The sequence below is a fragment of the Diabrotica virgifera genome, chromosome 7 (genome assembly GCF_917563875.1).
Source record: "Diabrotica virgifera virgifera chromosome 7, PGI_DIABVI_V3a".
NCBI lineage: Eukaryota > Metazoa > Arthropoda > Insecta > Coleoptera > Chrysomelidae > Diabrotica > Diabrotica virgifera.
The window spans coordinates 232,091,341-232,106,439 of NC_065449.1; the positions used below are offsets into that span (position 1 = coordinate 232,091,341).

At 34.2% G+C, this 15,099-nt stretch overlaps 1 protein-coding gene across 1 annotated transcript in view; it reads right to left on the reverse strand.

Annotated features, from left to right (window-relative positions):
- Positions 1–502: 502 nt before the first annotated feature.
- The window catches only part of LOC114327267 (zinc finger protein 69 homolog), a 32,356-nt gene continuing 17,759 nt past the window's right edge, over positions 503–15,099 (reverse strand). The window contains exons 2-3 of the mRNA XM_050657105.1: positions 14,183–14,928; positions 503–1,529 (exon numbers count right to left, since the gene is read on the reverse strand). Of these exons, the coding sequence (XP_050513062.1) occupies positions 960–1,529; positions 14,183–14,928 (1,316 nt within the window). The 3' untranslated portion in view covers positions 503–959. The remainder of the gene's footprint in view (positions 1,530–14,182; positions 14,929–15,099) is intronic.

Genomic DNA, 15,099 nt, shown 5'->3' on the forward strand with positions numbered 1-15,099 from the left:
TCGGCGCTATTTTGTTTATAAAAAAAGTAGCACACTATATGCGGACTTTGCATAGCTATATTAATAATATACAGGACCTTATAATTCGATTCCAGCAATAAAATTGCTGGTAAATAACCTTTCTTTGTACTTTACTAATTAGACCAACGTATTATAACTATTTTTTTTCAAAATTTAAAGATTATGCATAAAAAAGTAAAATTTATATTTTGTCGATAAAATATTAAATAAGCATCTCATCTTTATAATCTTTATAAGTTTGATCAATGTATCATGATTATTTTGGTTATTATTGCGATCGTAATTTGTTAATTAACAATTGAATTGTTGCTAAAATATTCGTTTAATTTTCACCGGCTTCTGGAATTACAATCTATACCAAGAAAGCTTTGATGTCGCTAAGTTATTTAATTATTGATTAATAATTACTTACCTAGAACTTTATTTGAAAATTAGAGTTTTGTTAGGAAAACCCGCATTTTCCGAGGAAAATTTTCGTCGGAGCAAATCGTGAAAAACATTTCTCTATGCAGAATTTAATTGCGGTGAATTTTTGTTAAGGTGTTTTTGTTGTAAAGTTAAAATCTTCGGAGTTATAGAGCAATAATTGAAAAAAATACGATTTGTCGGCGCCATTTTGTTTATAAAAAAGTAGCACACTATCTGCGGACTTTGCATACCTATATTATTAATATATAGGATCTTATAATTCGATTCCAGCAATAAAATTGCTGGTAAATAACTTTTCCATGAATTTTGCTAATTAGTCCAGAGTATAACTGGATAGAATGTTTGACCCGGTACTACAGACATAATATCGATCATTTATAACATAAATAAAATTTTAAATAAAACAACAATATCTTAATATATAACCGTCCTCCAAGGCCAAAGCAATATTTGAGAATACTTCAGTCAATAAATAATAAATTATTCAAAATATCAATATGTACTTATTTTTAGTCAACCTTCACCGTGAGGGTCTGCGTTTCGGCATGTACTGTCTTCTTATACTTCTGCGTTTTTGAATCCCACATCATACAAGAAGACTCCAGGTGTTTGTTCAGATAAGACTTCAACGCGAACGTTTTGTTACACTTATTACAACTGAAGTTCTTGTCGTTAGAGTGCGTCTGCATGTGCGCCCGCAAGTTAGATCTATCCGCGAACGCTTTACCGCAATGCGCGCATCCGTACGGTTTCTCGCCCGTATGCGATCGAAGGTGGCCTTGGAGCAACCAAGGCCTGGAGAATTGCTTGCCGCAGATGCCGCAGCTGTGGGCTAGCTTGTGGGTGAGTAGATGCATGGCTAGAGCTGGCATACTCACGTAGGCCTTGCCGCAGGTTACGCATTTTTTCGCAGACTGGGAGTCGAGACTGCGGTGGGTTTGTTTGTGTCGGGAAAGGTTGCTCGACGTCGCGTATTGTTTTCCGCACTCGCCGCAGATGTACCTGCTTTTTTGGATGTCTTCGGTTGACTCGACGTCTATTTCTTGGTCTTCGTCGTCATCTACCACCTTGTAGAATTTCTGAAACAAGATTTACGACTGAAATATTGAACCTTATCTGGTAACATTAGGTTTGTTCTAGCATCAGTTTCAAACGGTTTGAAACCATCAGCGAATAGTGGACCAGCGCGAGTAGAGGGGCCAGCACTTGGTGACTGTATTGTGTTCTCTCACTGACCAACTGTTTGCTGACGGTTTCTGACTAGTTTGATTCTTTGCTAGAACAAACGTATTGTTAAATAATTAAAATAGGTAATACAAACGAAAAGTCATGAAAAAAAGGTTCTAATCTATTATATAGCTCAACAAAATAAAATCAAAAGATTTAGTGCTGAAGAAGTAATAACGAATTTTAAATATTGTTAGTTTTACTCTTTGTTCTCTCGTTTTAGCCTAAGTTCTTTAAAATGGATTATACAGAGTGTTCCAACAAAAATTTGACTCCGCCCCCCCCCCTAGAAACTCAGAAACCAAGCCAAGAGATTCTTCACAAATTAACAATTTGTATTGAAAGGGAAACGAATTTTCATGCAAAATTAGAAGGGGGTCCTAGAGAGAAAAATAATTGGGAGTAAAACACGTGCACTAAACTAAGGTAATAGGTAATTTAGAAAACTGATAAGCTACGAAGCAAGAGAAATTTTGAACGGAGAAGGCAGCGTCAGATTTATCAAGGCGTAGAGACACAGTTATCAAAAAAGCTACCAAATGAAGACCAGTACCAGGCTGCTCACGAGGAAGACCCTAAACCAGAATTGGTAACCATAAGCAAAAACAGGAACGAATGGAGTAATATTGTAGAAGATGCCAAGTCACATAAACAATTGTAAACCCAAAGTGTTAATTAGAACTTATTCCTCGCGACAAATAAATTGGAATAGCCCGAAGAAATCCAGGCCGTAGAAGAATGTCCTGGATGAGAAATTTGAGAGAGTGGTTTGGCTGTACCACTAACGAATTGTTCAAAACAGCAGTAAATAAAATTAGAATCGCCCTAATGATATCCAATCTCCGATAGGAGAGGCACTCAAAGAAGAAGAAAGAGGACCTCAGTCAGTCCATCATGCGTTAGGAGCATAGATGCTTTGGTGGTGATGATGCTAATGATACTCATACTATATAGAAAGGTATCCAAACCAACACACTTAATATATTTGTAACTGTGTTAGTTGTTTAATTTTTCACATGCGAATATTATATTTTTCACTGGATCAAATCCTAAATTACGACTTCATCTAACCTTTATTAATAAATTCCTATCACTGACTCTACCCCATTCCTTTAGAAATACAGACTTTTGGAACACTTCAAATGAAAAAACGCTCTCTCTACTTTGATTGTCAAAAAGAACAGACGCTCTGTTGTATTCTCTATTAGTGACAACCACTAGTTACGCGTGGTGAAAAATGCCGTAAATCTCTCTGAATTCTTACCTTGTAGTGAAAATACGCTTTTTTCCTCTCTCAGTGATAATGACTATTCAAAAAGGAACAGTGTAGTCAAAAAATAGCGCTAATCCGTTATAGACAAGAACCACAAATCCGGTAAAGTCAATTAAACCTCGTACGAGAAACAACCACGTGAGAATACCGCGAATAAAGACATGCTATACGATAATCGAAACCTATATACATGATACCGCCTCTCGTATTGTTCCACCGCGTGTGAAACCTGCGTACGTGACGATTATCGATGCGCGAGTAAAATAACAGTTATAAGAGTAAGCTTTTTTATGAACTTCTTCTTCCCTTCTTCTTTATGTATAGACATGACTCTGTCTGTTTTTTCAATGTGCCTCTAGTAAGTTGTCGTTCCATCGTTTTCGTGGTCTTCCCACTGATCGTCTTCCTATTGGGGAACCGTCTCTCACTGTCCTGACTACTCTATTTCGACTCATTCAGCGAAAACTGTACTAACTCATTTTTTTAAGTTTTCGAATAAAGCAAGATAAAGTTTTGATTAATGCAAAAAATCAGGGGTTCTTATTTACTAAATTGTTTTTATATTTATCCATTGTGTTTACCGTATTGTTCCACTTGTGCTTTTAAACATATCAATTTTTTTCTTTATATGGTTTTTGAATGAGTTAGTACAGTATTCGCTGGAAAAAAATCGGGAAAATCCTGGATAGTACATACTCGATACTTATTTGTACTTATAACATGCACCTTCTATTCACATGTATTATTGTTAATAGAAATTTATACGCTGTACAACTTTTATAACGTAAACAATGTTGTTCATGTAGGCGTACTTTATTTAACCTTAAAATGCGAAAACTATACTAACTCGCGAGACAACGACGCTTCCGTTCGGAATGCCGAGGAAGACTATACTAACTTTGAGATAGGATAGTTTTCGTTGGATAATGTAAAGACATACAAGTTAGTACAATATCAAAGTGCAAAATTGGTTGCCTAAACGTGAACAAATTAACTTAGAACTTTGTTCGTTGAAAGGCATCACGGTTATCTAATTTTTCAGGGGTAACTCAAAAACGCCAAAAATTGAGTTAGTACAGTCTTCGTTGGACGAGTCGATTTGTTGTCAGTCGGTTTATGTGGTCATTCCATTCATTTCTTCTGTTTCTTACCCAGTTATTAATGTTATCCACCTTGCATCTCCGTCGTATATCTGCACTTCTAGCTCTGTCCCATAGACTCTTACCATCGATTCTTCGAAGGATTTTCATCTCCGCTGTTTCGAGCAATATTTTTGTCCTCTCTGTGTCGGGTCGTGTTTCTGCCGCGTATGTCATTATTGGTCTGATGCCTTTCATTTTTTTTTCGATATTTTTATTTCTACATATTGTGCCATTCAGGCAACCTTCGGCTCTGTTTGCTCTATTCACTTGATCTTCCACTTCTGTTTCGAGCCTTCAATAGCTAGATAGTGTGATGCCTAAGTATTTAAACTCCATCACTTGTTCTATTATCTGACCTTCCAGCTCCAATTTACATCTTATTGGATCTGCTGTTATAGCCATGCATTTTGTCTTTTTTGGGGAAATTAACGTGTTTCATTTTCTGGCGGTTATATTAAATTGGTGCAGCATACATTGTAAATCATCTTCACTTTGAGAGATTAGTATTGTATCGCCTGCATAGCAGATTATTTTATGTTATTTGTCTCCCATTTGGTATCCTCTTTTAGTTCTTATTGTGGCTGTATTATTCCATTGCCGGCTTCAATTGGGCCACTTAGTTAATCTTTCACTTTTACTTTTATTGTGTTGTTATGGTAGATGTTTTCGATCGTTTTAATTATTCCTAGGGGTACCTTTCTCGAATATAACAAATGGATAATGTCCTTTAATTAGATCCTGTCAAATGCTTTCTTAAGGACCACGAAATATAAATATGCTGGTTTGTTGTATTCCAACAAGTTCTCTTGAACTTGCCTCATTATAAATATAGCGTCAGTGCATGACCTTCCCGACCTAAAACCTCGTTGTTCCTCTGCTAACGTTATGACTCCATTCAATTTGTTTGTTATCACTTTGGTTGTTAATTTTAATGTTGTGTTTAATAAGTTAATTCCTCTGTCATTTTCCGGATCCGATTTGTCTCCTTTTTGAAGAGAAGTATTAGGATGCTTGATCTCCATTCTTGTGGTATTCTGTTTTGTTCCATTATTTTTTGTATTAGTTTTAATACTTATTTAGTTAGATCTTGTCCTCCGTACTTTAGGAGTTCGTTCGATATTCTGTCCTCTCATGGAGATTTTCTGTTTTTTAATTTTCATAATGTTTCCTTTACCTCTCCCTCCTCGATGTTTATTTCTTCGTTTGTCTTAACTTCAGGTGTTGGTAGTTCATTAACGTCGCCTTTAGCAAATATAGATCGGAAGTAGTCTGCCCATGTTTCCTTCTGAATGTGTTTCGCTTTTATTCATTCGTTCATCTCCTTTCTTTGAACTCTGATCATTCTACGTACTTCTTTTTGCCTTTCCTTAGAACTCGTGTTCCATCTCTTTTGAGAAACTCTGCCAGTGCTCCCTTTTTATTTGTCTCACTAAAGTATTCGTGTCGTTTCTGATTCGTTTGCAGTGGTTGTATGCCTGTTGTGGTTGTTTTGTTCTGTATTGTAAAAAGGCTTTCTTCTTTTTTTCACATTTATTTTTATGAACTTGATTATGCTATTCTCTGTATAACATTTAATTACCTGTCCCAATTCATTTACACCACACCCTCTGTTACAGTCCACAAACTCTAAAATTATTTTAATAATTTCATTAGTGTTGCTTTCGTCTATAAAACTATTTCCCGAATATGCCATGCAGCTTTTATTTATCTTGCCTTATCTTTTTATTGACTTTTCTTGTGTAAAGTATAAACACTAAAACCCCAACCAATAAATTTGTCTTTGTACCGAATAGCACTTTATTGTACAATTTATTTGTAATTTCTGAAAATATCTCTTGGCGGTAAACCAACCGAATATTCATTCCCCGATTGTTATTTCGTTTTGTAACGAGAAAACATTTTACTTTACATTTTCGGTATCGAAAGAGGCACTTGTGGGGTTTTATTAAACTAATTCCACTTCTTGGAATTCTAGTCAGCGTACTCGTCCGACGTTTTAAAGTAGTAGTAATTTGGAAGCTTCCAGAATCAATAGTGTTATCGCTTGCCAAGCTATTACTGTCGATTTTTGAAGGCTTGTTATTTTTATTGCTTCACTTATTTGTTTCCTTTGGATAGTTCCGAAATTTAACCTGGAACTAGGCCAATCATTGAGTCATTTATGTAGTTTAAACGGAAACTGATGAACTGAGACGAAATTCAATGAAACTTCCTAATTATATTATATAAACATTTGAAAAAATAGATCGCCTTCTTTTATAATAACTCCCCTTCTGATTGCCTCACGTGTTATATGTATCGTATCGTATGTGCTGAAAGCAACACAATGGTCCTTCGATCCGGATTGTCTTCTAATTTGACTGTGGTTATGTATGTTTAGGGTTCTGTTCTTGTAGATACCTTTTTTCGGTTGATTTTAACCATGTATAGTTACGGTCTCCTTCTATTGGGAGCACCTAGTCTACTATTGTAACCATGCTACGGTCATTTCTTACAGATTCGTAATTACAGGAACCTATTGACTTGTGATAACCATTTATCGGGTATTTATACATATGGTGCATTTTATGATGTTGAACGTCCCGTATATCAATATGTTACTTGTTCTAGATTTCTAATTATTGCTATAGATATATCATAGAATATATTTTTTGCTTAAAGCTGACATAGCTATTCTGTTTCGTATGATCATGTTGTAGAAATTTAGAAGTAGTGTGGATCTCAGAGTGTGCATACGCAGACGATCTAGTGATATTTGGGAAAAATGAAGAAGCACTCAATCGAAATTTACAAGTATGGAACGCTGCACTAATTAAACGAAATCTGAGAATCAATAATGAGAAGACGAAAGTAATGGTATGTGGAAAAAGTAGAAAACAAACGAAGATAAAAATTAACGGAAATACACTTGAACAACTCGATACTTACAAATACTTGGGAGTACAAATAGATAGCAGAGGAACTGAAGAAACTGAAATAAGTTCCAGAATAGAAAGGGCTGCTCGGATGTACCACGCAATCAAAAGTACGTTTCTGTTAAAAAAAGAAGTATCCCAAAAAGCCAAAGTGTCAATATACAAGACGGTGTTTGTGCCGATTTTAACTTTTGGTAGTGAAAGTTGGACGCTTACTGATAAGTTAAAATCGAAAATACAGAGCATAGAAATGAAATTTCTTAGAAAAATAATGGGTAAAACCAGGTTAGACAGGATTAGAAATGAGGCAGTCAGAGAACATCTTAAGGTCCAACCAATTATTAAAAAAATTGAAGAGGCCCAATTGAGATGGTATGGACACATGGTTAGAATGAACCAAGAAAGACCAGTTAAAAAAGTATGGGAAGCCAGAAGACAAACCAAGAGACCAAGGGGCAGGCCAATGAAGACATGGAACGATAATGTAACCTCAATCCTAGAAACACGAGGAATCAGCAAAGAACAAGCAAGAAATCAAGCAAAGAATAAGAAGCAATGGAGAAAAATTGTGCATGCAACTAACTAAAGACATTACACCCGACACCTTAGGGTAAATGGGTTTAGGATTATATATATGATCATGTTGTATGTTTTACTTTACGTTTTAGGTATCGAAAGAGGTACTTGTGGGGTTTTATTAAACTAATTCCACTTCTTGGAATTCTAGTCAGCATACTCGTCCGACATTTTAAAGAAGTAGAAATATGGAAGCTTCTAGAATCAATATTGTTATTGCTTGCCAAGATATTACTGTCGATTTTTGAAGGCTGGTTATTTTTATTGCTTCACTTATTTCTTTCCTTTCGATAGTTAAGAAATTTAACCTGGAACTAGTAGACTAAGAGCCGCTATAGGTGAAAATTCTTAATCATTTTAGGCACGACGGGACCCTATAACTTAAATAGTAGAACCTAAAAGAAAAGGTTTGAGCACTGTGCCGTCACTTTTCAGTGGCACATGCGTCTACAGTGGCGCATCAAACTTTCCACTTATGGACGGGATACATAAATTAAAAAATACCCTCCCTCATTACCAGAATTTAATTGTTTTCATTTTTTTAAGTTCTATGTGATTAAGACATAAGATTCATCGTAATTTTAACCCACCACCCCCTTCTCCCTGCCCCCACCATCAAAAACTTTATTTTTCGATTTTATTTTTTTTTTGGTGGGATGTAATCAATTTTAAAATTTCAAAAAATTCACACGCATAGTTAATGCTTTTATAAAACACGTCTATTTTTTATAGACATGTAGGTTGAGTGTACATAACCTTAAAAAAATTTTTTTTGAAAAAAAGTATATTACTTTTTTTTGGGGATAGCTGCAGATCTAATTTTTTCTTAGTCTTGTGTATTTTATCAAACACTATATTTTTAATTTTTTTTAGATTTTTCTGTAACGTTGGTCACCTTCAAAAATCCAAAAAACTGTTTTTTAAGGGGGTTTTGGGGGGTTTGAACGTGTTTTTCTGATTTTTAAATATTCTAAAGGACTCAGTTACTTCAGGTTACATATAACCTATAAAAACAAAATTGATTTGATATATTATGAAGTGTATAAAATAGGGAAAATCCCCCAAAACCCCCCAAAAGGTTTTTCGGATTTTTGAAGGTGGGGAGACTTACGGAAAAATCTGAAAAAAATTAAAAATATAGTGTTTGATAAAACACAAAAGATTAAGAAAAAAATAGACCTGCAGCTATTCCTCAAAAAAAGTTATACGCTTTTTTGAAAAAAAAAGATTCCTTTTAATTTTTTGAGGTTATGTACACTCTACCTATGGGTCTATAAAAAATAGGCATGTTTTACAAAAGCCTCAACTATGCGTGTGAATTTTTTGAAATTTTAAAATTGATTGCATCCCACCAAAAAAAAAAAAAATAGAAACGAAAAATGAAGTTTTTGATGCTGGGGGCAGGGGGAAGGGGGTGGTGGGTTAAAATCACGCTGAATACTATGTGTTAATTACATAGAACTTAAAAAAATAAAAAAAATTTAATTCTGTTAGTAAGTTCTGTTAACTTTTAATTTATTTATCCCGTCCATAAGTGGAAAGTTTGATGCGCCACTGTCAACGCATGTGCCACTGAAAAGTGACGGCACAGTGTTTAAACGTTTTCTTTTAGGTTCTAATATTTAAGTTATAGGGTGCCATCGTGCCTAAAATGATTAAGAAATTTCACCTATAGCGGCTCTTACTGCCTTACTAATAAAACACTCGTATTCTAAGGTTATTCCGTATTTATATCTAGAATAGTTATTCTAAGTATAAGGTAGATATAATACAAAAATAATTTGTTACCAATAAACTCCGTATAAGTTAGTTATAAGTATTCCCACTTTATTCCGAAATATTAGTTTGGCAACGACGCAATCTTCTACACAAATGCATAAAACAACGATATATTGGGTAAAATATGTCAATTTTGACTTTTTTCTACAAATAATACACCAAATTCCGTCATTTTTTGATGAACTACCCGCAGTTGCTTTTCCCTTTATGAGTCGTATAAACTCAAAAAATATGTAGATTACATAATTTTTTGATGGACTATGGCCGTTGTATTCTCTGCTATATTTTAATAAATCGTTATTTCTTATATTTTATGTTGAGTTTGAGCATTTCATAAAATGGTTTTGAATAAAAGGAACTTTGTATTTTCTGTTGTATTGTAATAAATCGTTATTTCGTATGTTGTATGTTATGTTTGAGCATTTCATAAAATGGCTTCAAATAAAACAGAACGTTACATTAAATGGGAAAGTGAAGAAAAAGTAAACTTTATTTATTTGACTTATAAATGCAATGTAAATATGTTAATTTCAGCATATTTTGAAGAATATTGTGAGAGATTTTCTACATATTATAGAAAATAAAGACAGAGAACAATAACCACAGAGAAACGACACGCCTTTGATCTTTCGTGGCTAAGCCGACAACAACACTTAAAGCAACCAGAACGACCATCGAAGCAATAGTCAGTGGGCATATCACACAATATAAATTCGTAAATAAAATTAAACATTTATTGTTCATTTATGTTGACTTTCAATAAATATAAAATATCTCACCGAGAAAAAAGTTGCGTACAGGGCCGGCTTTTGTTGGCATTCTTTATAATAATGGAATTATTTTTGATTTACAAAAGGTTGCAAATATATCGCACAATGCAAAGTAATGGTGAAAATCATATGGATTGGAACCATAAATGAAAATACCTTTTTGTTTATCCTGATTTTGGCATTGAAAGACCAATAATAAAATATATCTATTTATTACGGTAGGTGTGACATTCACTGCTTGTTTTTGGCTTGGGCTGATACAAGATATAATTTGTTCGTCGAGGTATTTCCTAATAAATTATATTTTTTAATATAGGTTATCGAAAAAAAATCACAGCCATTGTAACGGCCATGGAAATGTCACAAACTCTGAAAGTTCCAATTCTCTTTGGGTGACAAATGTTCGTGATCGATAACAAGAAACTTTATGTTGAAATTGAATGTCAATATTGTTCTTGTCTTGGAAACGTATTAAAAGTACATTTTTCCTTTAAAGTCGAATATCGGAGCAAACGAATAAAAACCCAAGAAGTACTGTAAGAGTATATTTCTATAAATATAAATATGCAACAATCTAAACAATAATCAAAAAAGTCTTATACGAATCGTTACAATTACACCGATTTGTAACATTACATACACTACATACATTCAGTATCATTGTAAATCCAAGATGTCCACCGCTATAAAATGGCGGATTACATATTTTTTCACAACTACTTCAAAATGGGTATCAAATGAAAGGGCTTGACTATTAATAAAGAGTTCATTATAGAAAATCCAAAAGGGCCGCCAAAAAAAAAAAACAGAGTTTGATTCGTACAGCCGGTATACAATGAAAATTTACCTGTTTAGCAATAATATGATTACAGCGGTATTGTTTAAGAATCAAGCTACAACATATTAAGAAATCACTTAAATCGGCCAACAGGTTTAGGAAATACGAGATATCAAAAATGACCAAATTTTTAAATGGGCTGATTTCTATGCACGCAAGTTTATTTCTCCCTCGCTTTTTTGCGGCACTCCCCATCGGCTCGTGCCAACAAACTTCTGCGCTGGTGAGAAATATGTGTTGTTTCTCACTTGTTAATCTCACTTAAATAATAGTAATAATAATAGTTTTAATATTTTAAATAGCTCTAAGCAGTACAAATATTGCCGAACGTCAAGAACCTAAAGCTTGTCACGCACGGGGACCTATACTATAATATTCGGTGATAAGTGCGCTAATACCAGAAAAAATAACGCAAAAAACGGAAAACATAATACGTTGTGAAATATAAAAGACAAGACTACATATAATATCGATGTATCCACCTTTGTACCTTTGCATCCACAAAAGACATGTTAAACTACAAAATCGTCTATTTTCTTTGTTTCTAAAGATATCAGGTACATTCAAAAAACAAAATGTTAACAAAACATATGACTACAATACGATTTATATGTATACTCCGATCGATATATTTAATCTTTGTTATATTTAACGAATTAAAAGTTGACAATATTTTTGTATACTGCACTGCAGAAGATAGATAAGTATTTAATTTTTTCATAATTTAATGTAAGTTTGTTAATTTGCAACCGTGTTTTTGCAATTTTGAAGTCTTGTTCTGCTATAATTTTAAGATTTTCAAAATTATCGCCCGAATTATGTCTCCAACAATTTTTAGTTTGAATAGTATTTTTTTGCGTCGTTTAAATCAGATCAGAAATTGTCGTGTATATAGAACTCTTTATATATTTTTATTTCATAAAAATAGGATATCTTGGAATGCGATGACACCCGGACAACATCTGTTTTGACCTGGTTGGCCCTTTGCAGACTTGCGTCTGTTATGAAATACATGCACTGACACCAAATTTATTATTTTTTGAAATATCCGTTGCTTGGCAGAACGAAGTTTAGTTTTTTATGCATTACTTAGGGGTAATGTATACAAGAAAATGAATCACTTTCGTCATGATTTATTATCAATAATATTTAATCAAGTCAAATTAAGACTATTAGAAACCTAATAACTAATATGTATAAATTACAAAGCAATAACAATTACGTGTTATTATTCTTAGGAAATCTAAATAAACTTATTCCTCTTCCTGTCGCAGAGGAACATCCGTGAACCACACACGAGTAATCAGACATTTTAACTATTATGTATAATTATTATATAAATGCTCAAACAAACTTGTTAAGTCGAGTATTTACCATACACGCCTACGGACTATCGTAAAACAACCAGAGCGACAGAATTAGCTGGAATTAGCATGTGTTGGGAACACTTAAAGCAACCAGGTTCGCGCATGCGTCTACAAAAACAGTACACGTTTTAAGTACGGTCGTGACGCTTCTCTGTGGTTATTGTTCTCTGATAAAGACCTTATTTTTCTTGTAGAGTGGAGGATAAGCCTCCTCCTCGCTTATTCACAATAAGTGAATCACCTACTAATTTTTCTATAAATCTTACATCATCTTTAGGAAATCGGATTTTTATTCTGCTTTGTTTGAAAAAGAATTTATGCTTTCTTTGAAAGTTTTCCTTTTTCGTGTATTTTCCATCATGTTAATTAAATTATCAACTTCCTCGTTAGCCGCAATACCTCTTAAACACATTTTTTTATTGTATATCTACTCACAAAACAAATAAAAAAAATAATATATTTTTGTCTCTGATGACTTTGACAGTCATAAAATAGGTTATACCAGACTTAAACAAGGGTGTGGGTCGGTATAAACTTGGACTAAATTCTTATACCAAGTATAACCTATACCTAAGTTATTCCATGTTTATTGGTAGTGATTTTGCCTATACCTGATTTATTCTCAGTATAACTTTTATACTTCGTTTATTAGTAACAGTGTTAGTCTATAGGCCAATCAATCGAAAATAAAATTTTAGACGCGTTTTCTGTAACAAAAGGCTTAAGACAAGGATTTTCTTGGTCCCTAAGTCTATTCAAAATCTATATTCAGGAAGCATTAAACAGGGAAGGAGGAGAAAATGCAGAGGGATGGGAATAGAACTTGGAAACAAGTACACAACCAATCTTTTCATCGCAGAAGATCATGTGATTATGGCAAAACATGAAAAAGATATGGATTATATGATTCGAAAGTTAACCGAAGAATACCAAAATGGGGGACTCGCAATGAATATAAACAAAACAGAATATCTTAGAATAAAGGACCAAGAAAGAGATCCACAACTCTTGATTAGAGATATAAAAAAATGCGAAGAATTTAATTACCTAGGGACAGTCATAGCGAAGGAATCAATATCGAAACGAGACATCCAGCAGAAAATACAACAAGGCCTAAATGTGTTACAAACATGTGTGTGTTAAATGTGTCGTTACTTTGGTCGCCTAAAATTAGTTTACAAACCAAAATGATAATCTATGTCAATCAAAGTCGATTGTAGAACCAATCTTGACGAACGGATCTGAATGTTGGCAAATGAGAATGAATGCAAAGAAAAAACTGGAATTAGCAGAAACAGACTATCTAAGAAAAGCGTGTCGGGTATCTAGACTTGATCGCATCCCAAATGAAGAAATAAGTAGAAGAACAGGAAGGATCTACAATACCATAGATACAATAGAATCCAAACAGCTTTTATGATACGGGCATGTAATGCGAATGAATGATGAACGATGGCCAAAGCAGGCCTTAAACTATGTTCCATGGAATAGAAGAAGGAGAGGAAGACCATCACTGGAATGTAGAGAAGGAATCAGAGAAATAATGAGAGATAGGGCCATAAATGAGGATGAATGGACCGACCAAAGTAAAGATGGAAATGCGGGATGCAGAATTTCTTCAAACAGAATATAACAGAAAAAGTATAATAATTCTTTATCCACAGAGTAAATTCAAGAGCCATATTATACCGGTTTACTAATATTTGCACTTAATTTTGTAGGTCACTGCAGATGGTAAAAAATTCTCAAGAACGGTTGTATTGAACAAATATGAAAAGAAGATATAACATGATAACGTAAAAATAATATACTTAATATCTTATTACTACATATTCTAAACCTTACCGTTTTTATTGTGGATATATTCTCTGGTACGACACTATCAAGATGATTTTCAATGATCAAGCCTTCATCTTCATCTTCGGTATTTGTCCTGTTCCTATTGGTTCGTTTATTTTTTCTCTTTCTCCTATCGGGTATGCTCAAATGAGAGGAGACTACCGTCTGCTGTGTTTGGTGCTCGTAGTTTTCAGGTTCTGGTGATAAGGGTAGTATAATTATATCATCGCTGGAGTCGGGTACCATCGTCACGTCTTGGTGCAGATTATCCACTGTACACAGCTGCAAATTCTCTACATCGGACGAACATTCCGACGTTGGTGGTGTAGGAACTGCTGCCGGAACTTGCACCAAATACACTATCGGAGAAGCTGTTATGCAGGGTAGTACGACTTGTTGAGGTACTATCACAGAATGTGTGGTTTGGGTTAATGAAGCATGTTGGATCACAGATACTTGCCTTCTCTCCGTCACTTCTAGTTTTACTTGCCGCATTGCTAATTCCGGCGACAAAGGTCGATAGCAATGCGTCGGACTAGGAGGAGCGTCTTCAGAAGGTACCGTGTGGTGTATCATAACCACACTTGGTGCTGGTAGTGGTGGTAAACTTTGTGATAGAGAGAGTAGGTCATGTGCTGCTTCTGTTTCCTCTGCACTGCGTTTAGTAAAACTAGGCGTTGAAGCTTCATCAGGCTGGGACTTTGTTTCTTCTTCTAGAGTAGTACCGTTGGGAATAAATTCCTGCGATTCTTCTGCAACAAAAAAAGTTATATTAGTTTTATTCTATTATAATAACTTTTCAAATAGAAACACGTACATAAACTAATAGATTTCATTAGCTTTATACCATGGGAAACGAAGCCAAAAAAGTACTTAAATAATCTAAAAATTACTGGCCGGCTTATTTTTCAACTGGAATATTT